The sequence below is a fragment of the Pleurodeles waltl genome, chromosome 9 (genome assembly GCF_031143425.1).
Source record: "Pleurodeles waltl isolate 20211129_DDA chromosome 9, aPleWal1.hap1.20221129, whole genome shotgun sequence".
Lineage (NCBI taxonomy): Eukaryota > Metazoa > Chordata > Amphibia > Caudata > Salamandridae > Pleurodeles > Pleurodeles waltl.
The window spans coordinates 473,354,825-473,371,952 of record NC_090448.1 but is presented as its reverse complement, the minus strand read 5'-3'; the positions used below and the strand labels follow the sequence as shown (position 1 = coordinate 473,371,952).

The following is a 17,128-nucleotide window of genomic DNA, read 5'->3' as shown; positions in this document are numbered from 1 at the left end:
GAAGCCCGCCTTTGTTGGAGGTCGACCACCCAGCATGTTTACGAATTGTGACAAAAATGGTGCGCTCTTGTATTGACTGGCGACCTGCGACATTGGCTCACGCTTTATGTCCGCAATAATAGGTGGCATGGGATCCACGGTCACTACAGTCTCTGAAATTGCTGCAGCGTTTGCTGCCTGTTGTAGGCAAGTATAATCTTTCTGGCGTAGTTATCCCCACATTTTGCCTGGTGTCAGTGTGTTTAGACTTTAGTACACTGGGATCCTGCTAACCAGGACCCCAGTGTCAGTGCTCTCGCCGCTAAATTTTGTAACTTTCATACCCCACAATTGGCATACTGGTGCACCCATGTAAATCCCTAGTATATGGTACTTGGGTACCCAGGACACTGGTCCCCCATGGGCTGCAGCATGTATAGCCCCACCCATTGGGGTCCATACAAACTGACTGCAGGCCTGCCATTGCAGCCTGCCTTAAATGGTGCATGCATCTTTCACTTCAGATATAAGAATTGCCCTATATCATGGTCGCTGCACTTTGACCCTGTAAGTCACCCCTGAGGAAGACTTATTAGCACAAGGGCAGGAGGAGCGTGGTTCTAAGAATGAGAGCACCCCTGCACGAGCAGAGGTACCATTACAAACCCCAGGCTCCATTCCCCGCGCTTTGTAAGTGCGAGGAAGCCATTTTAATGTATCTAGTGGTCAATAGTCCAATTACATAATAGCTTCACCGAACCTAGGCATGTTTGGTATCAAACATGTTAGAATCATGCAACTACACCGATTCCAGCATTAGTTGCATGCCACCATGTACTCTGGAGGTTTTCTAGGGGATTCCACGTCTGCCTGTACACCCTTACAGGGTCTGCATGCCAGCCCATGCTGCTGCCATCCCCAAACACTGTTCTGCCCTCCTGCTGCTAAGCCTAACTCTGGCAGGAGAAGGCAGAACAATGTTTTTCCTGTAAGACATAGGTGTGACCACTTCTTCTTTAGAAATAGGTGTTGCTGGGGTGGGGGTGCCTTTGAGCGCTATTAAACTGCTTTGAAGGGCACATTTGGTGCCCTCCTTGCATACACCCGTTTGCACCAGTGCAAGAACCCCCGGTTCCCGCTCTGGCGCAAAACCACACAAAGGACAAGGGAGTGACCACCCCCTGTACAGCCCCTCCCCTAGGATGGTACCGAGTTTTGCCAGGTGGCTGCTTGATCCTGCTATTTTGAAAATAAGATGTGCAGAGGCCCCTGGGAGCATCTGCTTGGTTAGTCCAGGTGGGTGATGTCCTTTACCCCCTCTGAAAGGTGGGTCACTGCAGATAGTGTCTAACCCACTTTTAGGGTTACTTAAGGGTTTTCTGGTGGGTGCGTGCTTAGATTCATCTGCTAGAATTCAGGAACAGTCTGCAAGTCTCCTCTGCAAGACACTTATGCAACCTGGACACCGGAACTACTGCGTCACTTAAAGAACTGAGAGCAAACGTGTATCCAGTAAAAAAAACTCCTGCTGCAACTGTTTCTTCATTCTGCAAAGTCTTCTGCAGCCCTGTGATAGTGCATCCTTCAGAGTCACTGGGACTTTGCCTGCACTCAGGAAGGCAAGAAGGAATCTCCCGTGGAGTGAAGGAGTCACTCCCCTGCATCCTCTGGCACCTCAGCGACTGGATTGTGGATCCTGCTGTCCCAAGGACTCTGCAACATAGGTGGTGGTTCTGTGGCCCTCCAGAGGTCTGACCTGTCTTCCGAAGATCTCCTAGTTCCTAGAAGCCCCGGCCTCCAGCACTCTCCATTTCCAATAACGACGTCCTCTCTGCAATTCCTGCAACAAGGGCATCCCTCTTAGCTGTGTTGCTGAGGCCTCCCTGTGATTCCCTGTGCCTGCTGCCAGAGGGTCCTGCTGAGGGGCCCCAACGGATCCTCCTGGCTCTCCTAATTGCTGAGGGCTGGCCGTGACCTACCCACCAAGGTTGGGTCATCTGGACCTTTCTGGCCCCCAAAACTCCTTCAAGCTCCGCACAATGCTTCTTGCCTTTGCTAAGGCTTGTCGATGGTCCTGCTGACCACTACCCCCCTCTGCAATCTGCCGACCGGGGTTGGGCAGCTCATGGACGACTCCTGGGATCCTCCTGCTTCACCTGGACTCCACAGCTGCAGTTCTTTGTCCACCGTCATTCAGGAAGCATCACCAAGAAGAATCGGCATTGCCCTCCTCTACTCCCTGGGCACCACTGGGTGATTTGGACTCTGTTCCCTCTCTCCTTAGGTCCTCTTCCTCTGGAATCCACGCTGGGGTTCCACCGAGCTGGTCCATGGGTCACAACAGCAGCTGGACAGTCGAGGTAGCCATCGACTTCTCCGACACAACTTCACCCTTAGGCTCTCTGGTGTAGTTACTTCACTGTTCTGGGGGCACGATCTAACCTCCCTTGTCCCAGTGGGTTTCCTCAGGGGCCTCTGCGGAATGGACCCAAAACCCTCCTGGATAAGCTCTCCACAGCTAGCCCTGTGAGAGCTCTGGTTATCTAGAGCTCTGGTTATCTAGAGCCACCTACACTATCACTAAGGGTTGCCTGGACTCAGTACAAGGTGCCTCAGTTATAGGTGTACACCCTATACCGAGCCAGACTCCTACACCTATGACAAGCAGCTTTATTTCAGTAGCCCATGGCCCCCCACAGAGAAGGCTCGACCGCTCCTTAATGATATTACAACTCCTTCCCTGACTGACCCAGCAACAAGCCCTAGAGGAACTGATTGTGGAAGATGAAATATATATTGCTATCGGAGACCTGAAGTCTAAGAGAACTCCTGGCCCAGATGGCTTTCCCCTTGAGTATTAATCCACATTCTGTGATACTGTAGCTCTCCATCTCCTTTGGCCGTATAAGGAAGCCATTGAAAAGGAATAATTTCCTAGAAGCCTAGAAAGGGCAACCATTCTCGTCATCCCCAAAACCGCGCCGCCTTTACTGGATTGCAGTTCTTATCGCCCTATTTCTTTAATCAATGTAGACATTAAAATATGCTCTAAAATTTTGACAGCCAGACATCCACCCAGTGGCCAGTGTTCTTCATGGCTCTGCCATTCTGGCGTGGAAAGTCATGAAAAGAAACAGACGTCAGTGCATCGGGTTGGCACCTATAGGACCTGCAAAGTAATATCCAGTGCTGACGAATGCGGTGCCAATCAACGCCACCTCATGGCGCTCAGGGGTACTGCTTGAGACAAATCTCCAGATCCAGACTGAGGTCTTGGGGAAATTCTAAGGTAAGGTATCTGCAACTAGATATTGTCTCTATCAGATAAGATGTTACCGAATGTAAGTACAGTTATGCTTTCTCTCAATAAGGGAGTGAGGGGGCGGCTCTTATTTACTCACACCTGACAGCTCTAGTCCAAATCAACAGGACGCTTCAACGAATTTCCCATTGAACGGGGCAGCCGGCAGGGCTGTCTCCTTTCCCCACTGTTAGCACTGAAAAATGAAGATACTGCGCCGTTTTCTCTATATAATGCCAAATGTCCCACTCTACATTTCTAATACCTGGTTTGCAAGGGTGTTGTGGCTACTTCGCTCCTTCCTCCCCGTATAGCTCAGAGCACATATCGCTTAGTCTATAAGGGAAGGATTGGGGCATTGAATATTCGTCTGTTATTGGGCTTCCCACCTTCTAGTTATAATTGATTCGTTGTCGGGTGGCTGGCAGGACCCAGCATGCCAGCTGAAGCTAAGTGACTTGAGTCTGAACTGTGTACTGTACTACATGTACGTTTGCCCACTTCCAATCTCACTTCCAGAGGCCATCAGTCAATGGTCTCGTCCAAGGCACAGGGGAACTGTAGCCTTGGACGAGATCATCTCATCCAAGGCACAGAACCGGTTAAAGTCTGAGGCCTGGTACAGGTGTCCTCTCAAAGAAGTCCTGTTTGTCTGTGGATTTACCACTGGTGGTTCCTTGTTTTTGCACAGTGTGGGTGACACGGATTGTTGTCTGAGCTCTCTGATTCTGAGTCACCAGTGGCCGAGGTCACAAGCTGCTCATTAAGGGTGCCTTCCATTGCTAAAACTCCTAGTTTATCTGCATTGATTTGTTTGGGAGGGAGCGGTACAGAAGTGGTCATCTAACATCTCCTCTTCCTGTGTGTAGTTTGCTTATGCTGTTGGAGTGGTCATTGTGTATTTGACTCTGTAGTTAGCACCCGCTGGAGTCTTGAATTTTTCTCAGCCCCATTCCACCTTCCTTTGTGTCAGTGAAATAATACGTACACTGACCTGTCATAATTTTCAGCTTTTCTGGCAAGAGAAGCATGTACTACAGATTTAGTTTGAATATCCTTTTTTCTACCCTCATCAAAGAGGTCTTTTGATGTTGGGCTGACTACGTATGGTCAAAAAAATAATTTCCCTGCTGTTGTCTAATATGTAATTACCTTTACGTCTTGCACCCTTTTATTACTAGATCTCTATACTTGTAGTGGAGGAGCTTCACAACCATCAGACCATGTTGAAACCCTCTGTGGCATTCATGCAAGGACCCTTTAGGCCCTCTTAAGCGTAAAGCAACGGGGTCAAGTCTTTAGGTGCTATATTTTATCTTAAGCAAGTGTTCCATAAATTGCACATGCATCTTCCTCTAGCCTACTTTTGGATCCCTATTATGTGGATGTTTCTCCTCCTGGCCCAACCTTCTACATCCTTTAGCGTTAGCCTTTAAGACGCACATTGTTTGTTAGCTTGTGATCCTTTTTTGTTTTCCTACCACAAATGCTTGGAGCATTGTGCTCTGAAAGTTGTTTTGTTGTCTGATACTTTCTCTCTTAGCTTGCACTGACCATCTCCTAATAAGCCCAGTTACATGGCCACTGAATCAACTTTCGATTCCAATGTCCCAATTGGAGGCTCAAAGTTATGTTGGTATCTTCAGATTGGTTTGTGGTAGCATTGCAGTTGCATCAAATAGAATACAATATGGACAATTAGTTTTTCCAAACTTCCCATTAAAATTTAGATTTTTTTTTTTTTACACATTTGAATTAAATAAAATTCCACAATTTCTGTATATGTTTGATGAATGCCTGTGACTGTATATTTGTCTATTGTTTTGTGGTTACATCACTGAAAATTGCTTAAGACGGGGTCCTGGGCTTCCAGTAATGATTCAGTTAGGGGTCTCTGAATTTCAGTAATGATTCAGTGAGGTTTTCTGCATTCCAGTAATGATTCAGTAGGGTTCCCCAGATTCTAGTAATGAATCAGTGGGGGGGTCTCTCGATTCCAGTTATGATTCAGTTGAGTTCTTTGGATTGTAGTAATGATTACGTTTGGAATCCTCAGAAGTCGAATGGCTAAGAACCACATCTGTAGATACTACACAAGTATGCCTTGTTGCTGTGTTTACTTTTGTATCACTTGGCACCCTCAAAGAGCTGGTTCCTTCCGTATATAAATCTCATAAATAGATGCAAATTTTGTACTTCGTAATTCCAGAAGGGTGCCATTATTCTGTCTCCTCCTGTCCTAAAAATGTATGGATTGTGTACTTGGCTTTACCTGGCTTGTGCATCAGCTGCTACCTTTGGTCTGAAGGAAGTGAAGTGGATCTTTCAAAATTATTTATAAGGCCATCAGGGCCTTGTATGATAGTTTGCTGGAGATCTTGTAGACTCTAAAGACCTAATGGTACTCTAATGCTTGCTCGTGGTATTTTTTTTTTTTTTGTAGATTTTGCATTAAGGTTTGTGTAAAGGGATTTATTCTGCATACATACCCTAAGATTTTGATCGCTGGGTGAAAACAAGTGGTGTCAGACTACAAGCCACTCGTTTGGAGTACTGTGAGTTTGGCATGAATTATTAGACAATCAGTTTTTTTTTTTTTTTTTTTCAGGCACTTGGCATGCTTTTTTGGCATAAACACAATATGGAGAAGTCCTTGGCAGATCTGCCAAATTTTACCCCGTTTCCAGATGAGTGGACTGTTGAAGACAAGGTTTTATTTGAGCAAGCATTTAGTTTTCATGGCAAAACATTTCATAGAATACAACAAATGGTAAGTATTTTCCTTGGTCACCCATAACTTTTTATTGTAGAACAGATATTGTAGAGGGAAGGGGCGTCATATTTGTTTTGGCCTTTTCTTATTTCAGTTAGTGAAAGCAGGACCCAAACTATTGTGTCTACCCTGTTTTTAATTTTTTCCTTTCTGAAGGTAATCTCGTTGGAAACGAAACAATTTTATCAAAGTGCTAAATTTTTGGAGACCTTGTTTAAAACAGGTTTTTGTAGTTTTAGACTTGGATGAATGTGTAATTTATTTTCCTTCTCTTGCCCCTTTTGTTCCAAATTGCTTGCACCCCAGCAGGATTAGGAAAAGCATCTCAAAGAATGCTTTAGCTTTAAAACTGTACTGGTACCCTAACCATCCTGTTCTTGGAGCTGCATTGTCCCTACTCCAGGAGCAGCTTCTTACTCCCCTTTCTTTCATGGTCCCTCCTTATCGCTCCCTTCCCTTTCCCCAAAGGATCATTCTTTTTTCCCCACAGTAAACTCCCTACCATCCCTTAACTGTTGCGTCACCTTTCAAAAAATTTGGATGTAACAGTATACTTTATTTTTTATTTTTTTTAAACCAGCTAATTTAAAGGTTTTTTTTTTTCTCTCAAATAATGGCATCCTTGTTCAGGTATGCACCCACTCCACCTGCAACTGTTAAGATGTCTACCTACTTTAGTATTTCTGAAAATAGAACAATTTTGTGTGATGTGGTGCACTACCAGTTCAAGTTAGTCTTGTCTTTCTAATCGGGACTATGTGGACCAATCTTCCTTGTGGAATTCATACATAATTTTGTTTAAGTGGAGGAATGTACACACATTTCACTGCCAGATTGATTTCCATCCATTACCACAGTTAATTCTGAATTGCTACACCTGGATTGTTTGAACTGCACTAGTTTAATGATCCTCTGAAGAGAGATCTCCTGACGTTATTTTGGTGAGTGTCTGTGTGTGAGGGAGGTGGGGGGGAGACCCCTCAACACCTTACTGAAAAGAGAAATTCAAGATGCTCACATTGACTCAGGTTCTCTCTGACCTGGAGATTGGATTGTAGTGCTGAATCTGCATGACTAAATTTCCACAACCTTGACCTGCTGGCTGACAGGTGTTACCTGCAGTTCATGGTGGGCATGAGCATAAGCATGGTTATTTCATAGAGCTTATAACCACACCTCCAAATATACCACCAAAAAAGCACACACTTTCTCTAGAACATCTGCAATTGTTAAATCAAGAGGTACAGGCTCTGCTTCCCAAAGGAGCAATAGACTTAATTTCCAATCATCCAAAGGGAAAATTAGTTTATTCTCTATTTTCTCATTCCCAAAAAAGATTGGTCCCTTCTTCCAGTTTAGATCTCAGACCACTGAATCAATACATCCTATCAGAGCAGTTTCATATGGTCACTCTACAAGATTTAATACCACTATTACAACGAGGAGACTTCATGTCTGCCCTAGATCTTAAAGGATGCTTATTTCAATATCCCACTACACCCAGCACACAGAAAATACCTCAGATCTGTCATAGAAAGCAAAGGTTACCAGTTAAAGTTCTCCCATTCGGGGTAACAACTGCACCTCGTGTATTCACCAAATGCCTTGCAGTACATCTACGCAGACAAAACATTAATGTGTTTCCATATCTGGACGATTGGCTTAAGTCCAGTTCCCTTCAACATTGTCTGCAGCACACACAAACATTCATCTCCTGCATCAGTTAGAGTTTACCATCAACATACAAAAATCACACCTACAACCAGCTCATATACAGCCCTACTTAGGAGCTGTTCTTAACACACACTTGGAATTAGCCTACCCCAATGCAATCAGGATTCCGAATATAACAACTCTATTTAGTCAACTATTCCCCAATCAACATGTTCCAGTATGAACAATCAAAAAAATTCTAGGGATGATGGCATCTTGTATTCCACTAGTCCCATATGCAGAACTACACATACGTCCACTGCAGGAGTGTCTGGTGAGTCAGTGGTCTCAAGCATAGGGTCAATTACCCGATTTAGTGTTGGTAGACAGCCGCAGTTACTCTTATCTGCAATGGTGGAAAACACCCAATCTGACAAAAGGGTAACAACTTCTAGACCTTGTTCCCCAGCTTACTCTTACACTGAACGCCTCCCTTACAGTTGTCTCAACTAGCTCAGATGGTCTGGCATTGGGCAATTTGATACCCATTCATCTGCCGAGCACCTCCCAGGGACAGACAACGATCTTGCTGACCTAATTGGCGGGACGCGGCAACAAGTTCACGAGTGAGAACTTGAGTCCAACAAAAATACTTCCATCAGTGGGGATTTTCACACATAGATCTGTTCGCAACAGCAAACAACTCAAAATGCCCAAACTTCACCTCCAGGCTCTCACACCATCTCTCCAAGGGCAATGCTGTATGGCTGAATTGGTCAGGGATATTTGTTGTATGCTTTTCACCTGTCCCTCTCCTTCCCTTTGTGGTGAGAATGCTCAGACACTCCTCTCTCACCCTCATTCTGGTGGCTCCCACTTGGGCACGTCAACCATGGTTCACAACACTACTCAGTTGTTCCACACAAGCAGCTCCCCTACGCCCGCGCCTTCTCACTCAGAACCATGGAGAAATATCACACTCAAATCCCAAAGAACGTAACTTTGCGATTTGGCTCCTGAGGTCAGTTTTTTATGTTTACGCTCACCTCCTGAATGTATGACCATTCTTCGGGAACCATGCAAAACCACAACCTGAGCACGCTATGCCACTAAATGGAAAAGGTTTGTCATTTATTGTCAAAACAAACAAATCAATCCGTTTAACCCCCTGGGTGCCCGGTACGAGCTGGTGTCGTCCTCGGCCACGGTTCCTGTGTGCTAGGACAAGACCAGCTCGTCCTACAACCCCATCCCCCGGGTCCAGTGGAATCGTGGAGCGATCGGGCTGGTGAAATGGCCACTACGCACCAGGGATCACTAAGCCATTTCTGACACCCCCACCACCATGGACCTATTTTTGTAAGTCCTATTTGACACCAATGGGTTGCAGAAAACCCACCTGTGTGAGAGACCAGAAAAGATTTTTTTTGTTCAAAAAGAGGGGGGGGGGTCATACCCCCACCCCCAAATAATTTGGGACAAAGTTTTTCTGACCACCGGTGGGCAGATGGGGCAATTACTCCCCATCCATCTTATCCCACAGCAAGCCAGAGGACATTTAATTATTTTGGGTTTTGGTTTTTCATTTGGGCCATGAGAGCTTGTCTAACTCCCAAAATCGTCCCACTTGGAATGGTGAGGGCTGCACTTTTTGGACTTTGGGACGCTGCCATCTAGAAAAATGTAAGAGACCTAGAAACATCTGGGAAAAAAAATCAGGGTGAGTCAAGGGTGATGTGCCTCACATGTATCCTGAACTATTTTCTTACCCACAATGCCCTGCAAACCTCCACCTTTGCTTCAAATCGCACATTTTTCCCACACTGTTGTGAAGGAACCTTCCGGAATCTGCAATAATCCACAAAATTCCTACCTCCCAGCATTGGCGCATCTATACCGATAAAAATTCTACCCCACTTGTCAGCCTAAAAATGTTTTTTTCAAACTGCCCTTTTGAACCTACTCTGGTTCCCCCGCAATTTCGACACGTTTTTTTCTCTTCCCTGTCACAGGCGCTTGGCCCACCTACACAAGTGAGGTATCATTTTTACCGGGAGACTAAGGGCAATGTTTGGTGGTAGGAAATTTTACCAGGTGTGGTGATCCCACACACAAATGTGGGGGGATTATTTTTTTTTTTTTAAGATAAATTTGAGGTTTGCTGAGGATTCTGGGTAAGAAAACACTGGAGGATCCACGCAAGTCACACCTCCCTTGACTCCCTCGGTTGTCTAGTTTTCAGAAATGTCTGGGTTTGGTAGGTTTCAGTAGATGGCTGCTGAGCCCAGGAGGAAAAAAGTAGGTGTCCTTCCCCTGCCTCCCCCTCCCAAAAACACGCAGTTTTGTATTTGATAATTTTGATGTGTCCACAATGTGTTTTGGGGCATTTCCTGTCTCAGGCACTAGGACACATAAAAATTATCACTTAAACTACCTGTGTTTGCAGAGGGGGACACCTGCGTTTTAGGTCCTTAGCTCTGCCGCCATCTAGGGAAACCTACCAAGCCCAGACATTTCTGAAAACTAGACACCCGAGGGAGTCCACGGAGGTGTGACTTGCATGGATTCCCCAGTGTTTTCTTACCCAGAATCTCAGCAAACCTCAAATTTAGCTTAAAATTCACATTTCCCCCACATTTCTGTGTGGGATCACTGCACTGGCACAAATTTCCTAACACCCACCATTCCTCTGTCTTCGGATAAAAATGAAACCTCTCTTGTGTAGGTGGGCCACGTGCCTGTGACAGGGAAGAGCCAAAAACATGTTGAAATTGAGGGGGAATCAAAGCGGATCCAAAAGGGCTTTGTAGGAAAATGCCACTGTTGGCATGGTTAACCCCTAACCTTTTGCCTTTTGTTGATGCCAGCTTTGATTGAAAGTGTGCTGGGACCCTGCTAACCAGGCTGCAGCACCAGTGTTCATTCCTGTAGGAAGTTGGCTCTGTATATACTATTTCAAAGTAAGGAATAGTGTGCGCAGAGTCCAAGGGTTCCCCTTAGTGGTAAGATAGTGGCAAAATTAGATAATTCTAATGCTCTATTTTGTGGTAGTGTGGTCGAGCAGTAGGCTTATCAGAGGGTAGTGTTAAGCATTTGTTGTACACTCACAGGCAATAAATGAGGAACACACACTCAGACTTACTCCAGGCCAATAGGTTTTTATATTGAAAAATATATTTTCTTAGTTTATTTTAAGAACCAGAGGTTCAAGATTTACAGTTAATACTTTAAATATAAGGTACTTCACCTAGATAATTTAGGAACTTTGAATAAAAGCAATATCACATATAGTCTTTGTAAAAATGTCAATAAGCTATTTTCAAAATAGACACTGAGTAGTCTACAAAATCAACCCAAGTCTGGCTCAAGGTTTTCTGAGGGCCCCTGAACCTAATCCTGTACTCCTCAGTGGAGAATCCAAAGCCCTCAGTCAGGGTAGCCTTCATGAGGTCATAGGAGTCTGCATCTTTTCCAGAGAGTGTGAGGAGGCTATCCCTACACTTTCCAATGAACATTTCCAAAAGGAGAGCTCCCCAGTGAGATCTGTTTACTTTTCTGGTTGCACAAGCCCTCTCAAAAGCTGTGAACCATTTGGTGATGCCGTCACCATCTTCATATTTTGTTACAATCCCTTTGGGGATTTCTAGGATGTCAGTACTCTCTCTGACCCTATTTGTGTTGCTGCCACCATTGATGGGACTTAAACCCATCTCTTTTCTTTTCCTTTCTATGGCTAGGAGCTGCTTCTCCAAAGACAATCATTTGGCCATCCTGGCTAACAGGATGCCATCTTCATTGAGGCTGCCCTCAATGATTTCAGAGGTACTGGTCTCCCCTGTGGAACAACCAGTCTCTCTGACTATGATTTGATGAGTCAGGGTTTGAGGGACCCTATTCTCCCTATTAAGGACAGGAGTGGGGAATTCATCCTCCTTTTCACTAATTTCCCCATCTGAAGGATTATCCTCAGAGGGGGTGGTCCCTTTTGAACTCTGCCAAAAGCTCCTGGAGCTTTACTTTGGGTAGGGTTAGACCCAGTTTTTATCTTTTTTTAGCTTACAGAGAGACCTTAACTCTGACATCCTTAGATGCAGGTAAGGGGTGAGGTTGAGTTCCACCACCATCTCATCTGTGCTAGACATTATTTCTCTAAAAGTTGGGATTCTTTTTTTAAGAATCTAAAACTATTTCTAGAACTTAATTCCAACTTTTACAAACTTTTAAACTCTAAAAGAAATGCTAACAGGGACTTGCACAAGGCCTTAGCAGGACTTTTAAAGTTTTAGAAAAATCGCTCAAATTGCAAAAATCAGTTTCTAATGACAGTTTTTTGGAATTTAGTCATGTGATCAGGTATTGGCTGAGTAGTCCAGCAAATTCAAAGTCTTAGATCCCACTGTTGCCACCAATGAAGGAAGTTGGCTCTGTATATACTATTTCAAAGTAAGGAATAGTGTGCACAAAGTCCAAGGGTTCCCCTTAGAGGGAAGATAGTGGCAAAATTAGATAATTCTAATGCTCTATTTTGTGGTAGTGTGGTCGAGCAGTAGGCTTATCAGAGGGTAGTGTTAAGCATTTGTTGTACACTCACAGGCAATAAATGAGGAACACACACTCACTTACTCCAGGCCAATAGGTTTTTATATTGAAAAATATATTTTCTTAGTTTATTTTAAGAACCAGAGGTTCAAGATTTACAGTTAATACTTTAAATATAAGGTACTTCACCTAGATAATTTAGGAACTTTGAATAAAAGCAATATCACATATAGTCTTTGTAAAAATGTCAATAAGCTATTTTCAAAATAGACACTGAGTAGTCTACAAAATCAACCCAAGTCTGGCTCAAGGTTTTCTGAGGGCCCCTGAACCTAATCCTGTACTCCTCAGTGGAGAATCCAAAGCCCTCAGTCAGGGTAGCCTTCATGAGGTCATAGGAGTCTGCATCTTTTCCAGAGAGTGTGAGGAGGCTATCCCTACACTTTCCAATGAACATTTCCAAAAGGAGAGCTCCCCAGTGAGATCTGTTTACTTTTCTGGTTGCACAAGCCCTCTCAAAAGCTGTGAACCATTTGGTGATGCCGTCACCATCTTCATATTTTGTTACAATCCCTTTGGGGATTTCTAGGATGTCAGTACTCTCTCTGACCCTATTTGTGTTGCTGCCACCATTGATGGGACTTAAACCCATCTCTTTTCTTTTCCTTTCTATGGCTAGGAGCTGCTTCTCCAAAGACAATCATTTGGCCATCCTGGCTAACAGGATGCCATCTTCATTGAGGCTGCCCTCAATGATTTCAGAGGTACTGGTCTCCCCTGTGGAACAACCAGTCTCTCTGACTATGATTTGATGAGTCAGGGTTTGAGGGACCCTATTCTCCCTATTAAGGACAGGAGTGGGGAATTCATCCTCCTTTTCACTAATTTCCCCATCTGAAGGATTATCCTCAGAGGGGGTGGTCCCTTTTGAACTCTGCCAAAAGCTCCTGGAGCTTTACTTTGGGTAGGGTTAGACCCAGTTTTTATCTTTTTTTAGCTTACAGAGAGACCTTAACTCTGACATCCTTAGATGCAGGTAAGGGGTGAGGTTGAGTTCCACCACCATCTCATCTGTGCTAGACATTATTTCTCTAAAAGTTGGGATTCTTTTTTTAAGAATCTAAAACTATTTCTAGAACTTAATTCCAACTTTTACAAACTTTTAAACTCTAAAAGAAATGCTAACAGGGACTTGCACAAGGCCTTAGCAGGACTTTTAAAGTTTTAGAAAAATCGCTCAAATTGCAAAAATCAGTTTCTAATGACAGTTTTTTGGAATTTAGTCATGTGATCAGGTATTGGCTGAGTAGTCCAGCAAATTCAAAGTCTTAGATCCCACTGTTGCCACCAATGAAGGAAGTTGGCTCTGTATATACTATTTCAAAGTAAGGAATAGTGTGCACAAAGTCCAAGGGTTCCCCTTAGAGGGAAGATAGTGGCAAAATTAGATAATTCTAATGCTCTATTTTGTGGTAGTGTGGTCGAGCAGTAGGCTTATCAGAGGGTAGTGTTAGGCAGTTGTTGTACACACACAGGCAATAAATGAGGAACACACACTCAAAGACTTACGCCATGCCAATAGGTTTTTATATTGAAAAATATATTTTCTTAGTTTATTTTAAGAACCACAGGTTCAAGATTTACAATTAATACGTTAAATGTAAGGTACTTCGCTTAGATACTTTAGGAACTTTGAATGAAACCAATATCATGTACAGTCTTTGTAAAAATGGCAATAAGATATTTTCAAAGTGGACACAGTGCAAAAATCAACAGTTCCTGGGGGAGGTAAGTAAAGGTTAGATTAGGTGGTGAGTAAAACACTTACAAGTCTCAGTCCTGGGGCATAGGCAGCCCACCATTGGGGGTTCAAGGCAACCCCAAAGTTACCACACCAGCAGCTCAGGGCCGGTCAGGTGCAGAAGTCAAAGAGGTGCCCAAAACACATAGGTGCCTATGGAGAACAGTAGTGCTCCGGTTCCAGTCTGCCAGCAGGTAAGTACCAGCGTCCTCGGGGGCAGACCAGGGGGTTCTGTAGAGCACTGGGGGGACACAAGTAGGCACACAAAACACACCCTCAGCGGCACAGGGGAGGCCGGGTGCAGTGTGCAAAGCAGGCGTTGGGTTTTGTATACGTTTCAATGCAGGGACCCGGGGGTCACTTTAACGGTGCAGGCAGGCATGGGGGGCTTCTCGGGACAGCCACCACCTGGGTCGCCTGGGGGTCACTCCTACGTCGAAGTTTGGTTCCTTCAGGACCTGGGGGCTGCGGGTGCAGTGTTGGTTCCAGGCATCGGGTCACTTGTTACAGGCAGTCATGGTCAGGGGGAGCCTCTGGATTCTCTGCAGGCATCGCTGTGGGGGCTCAGGGGGGTCGTCTCTGGTTACTCACGGGCTCGCAGTCGCCGGGGAGTCCTCCCTGAGGTGTTGGTTTTCTGCAGGTCAAGCTGGGGGCGTCGGGTGCAGTGTGTAGAGTCTCATGCTTCTGGTGGGAAAAGTGAAGTCCTTGGAAGTGGCTTCTTTGTTGCAAAGAAGTAGCTGGTTTTGAACAGGGCCGCTGTTCACAGGAGTTTCTTGGTCCTGTAGTCCAGGGCAGTCCTCTGAGGCTTCAGAGGTGGCTGGTCCCTGTCGGATGTGTCGCTGGAGCAGGTTTTCGAAGTTGGAGGCAGGCCGGTAGGGCTGGGGCCAAAGCAGTTGTCTTCCGCCTTCTCTGCAGGCTTGTAGGTCAGCAGTCCTTCTTCTTTATTCAGGTTGCAGGAATCTGATTTCCTGGGATCTGGGGAGCCCCTAAATACGGAATTTAGGGGTGTGTTTAGGTCTGGGAGGGCAGTAGCCAATGGCTACTGTCCTTGCAGGTGGCTACACCCTCTTTGTGCCTCCTCCCTGTGCGGAGGGGGGCACATCCCTATTCCTACTGGGGGAATCCTCCAAAATCAAGATGGAGGATTTCTAAAGGCAGGGGTCACCTCAGGTCAGGACTCCTTAGGGGCTGTCCCGACAGGTGGGTGACTCCTCCTTGTTTTTCTCATTATCTCCCCTGGACTTGCCGCCAAAAGTGGGGGCTCTGTCCAGGGGGGCGTGCATCTCCACTAGCTGGAGTACCCTAGGGCATTGTAACACGAAGCTTGAGCCTTTGAGGCTCACTGCTAGATAAAACAGTTCATGCAGGGGGGAGGTGTTAAGCATCCCTACCCAGTGCAGGCTTTGTTTCTGGCCTCAGAGAGCACAAAGGCTCTTACCCCAGGGGGTCAGAAACTCGTCTTTCAGCAGCAGGCTTGCACAGACCTGTCAGTCCTGCACTGAAGGATTGGGTAAAATACAGGGGGCATCTCTATGATGCCCTCGGTGTGCATTTTTTAATAAATCCAACACTGGCATCAGTGTGGGTTTATTATTTTGAGAAGTTTGATACCAAACTTCCCAGTATTCAGTGTAGCCATTATGGAGCTGTGGAGTTCGTTTTTGACAAACATCCAGACCATATACTTAATATGGCCACACTGTACTTACAATGTCTAAGGATGGACTTAGACACTGTAGGGGCATATTGCTCATGCAGCTATGCCCTCACCTGTGGTATAGTGCACCCTGCCTTAGGGCTGTAAGGCCTGCTAGAGGGGCGGCAGAAGAAGGCTTGCGGTTTTTTCCCTGAAAATAGCATCAACAAAGGGTTTGCGGTGCTAAAATCACCATGTTCCCAGCTTTCAGGAACAGTCAGACTTGAATTAGAAAACCACATTTTTCAACACAATTTTGGCATTTTACTGGGACATACCCAATTTTTAAAAATGTTTGTGCTTTTACTCTCCTTCCATGTAGTGACAGAAATGGGTGTGATATCCATGCTCGATTCTGGAAAGCTAAACATTTCTGAAAAGTAGACAAAATTCTGAATTTAGCAAGGGATCATTTGTGTAGATCCTACAAGGTTTTCCTACATAAAATAACTGGAATAAAAATATATTGAAATTGAGGTGAAAAAACTGCAATTTTTCTTCACGTTTTACTTTTTCCTGCAATTTCAGATTTTTGAAAGCAATATACCGTTACGTCTGCTGGACTCTTCTGGTTGTGGGGATACATAGGGTGTGTAGGTTCATCACGAACCCTAGGTTCCCAGAGCCAGTTAAGGAGCTGCACCTTGCAATGGGTTTTCCTTGAATACCTGGTATACAGCAGTTAATTTGCTAAAATATAAAAAGTGAAAAATAGGTATCAAAGAAACCTTTGTATTTCCGAAATGGGCGCATAAGGTGTTGAGAAGCAGTGGTTATTTGCACATCTCTGAATTCCGGGGTCCACATTACTAGCATGTGAATTACAGGGGATTTCTCAAATAGTGACTTTTTTACACACTGTCTTACATTTGGAAGGAAACAATTTAGAGAAAGACAAGGGGCAGTAACACTTGTTCTGCTATTGTGTTCCCTAAGTCTCCCGATAAAAATGGAATCTCACTTGCGTGGGTAGGCCTCATACCCGCAACAGGAAAGACAACATGGGCACATCACCTTTTTTACATTGAAATCTGACGTGTTTTTTGGAAAGTGCCTAGCTGTGGAATTTGGCCTTTAGCTCAACTGGCACCCGGGGAAACCTAGTAAACCTATACTTTTTTGAAAACTAGACACCCAGTGGAATCCAAGATGGGGTGATTTGTGGGTCTCTCACCAGGTTCTGTTACCCAGAATCCTTTGCAAACCTCAATTTGGTAAAAAAACAACAAAAAAAACACTTATTCCTCACATTTCGGTGACCGAAAGTTCTGGAATCTGAGAGGAGCCACAACTTTCCTTCCACCCAGCGTTCTCCTAAGTCTCCAGATAAAAAATGCTATTATTTGTGAGGGTAGATCTAGTGCCCGCGACAGGAAATGCCCCAAA

General features: G+C 44.9%; 1 protein-coding gene across 2 annotated transcripts in view; it reads left to right on the top strand.

Moving 5' to 3' along the window:
• The window catches only part of RCOR1 (REST corepressor 1), a 666,190-nt gene that overhangs the window by 123,358 nt on the left and 525,704 nt on the right, over positions 1-17,128 (top strand). For both annotated transcript variants that reach the window (XM_069207302.1, XM_069207303.1), the window contains exon 5: positions 5,889-6,050. In XM_069207302.1, coding sequence (XP_069063403.1) covers positions 5,889-6,050 — 162 coding nt within the window. The remainder of the gene's footprint in view (positions 1-5,888; positions 6,051-17,128) is intronic.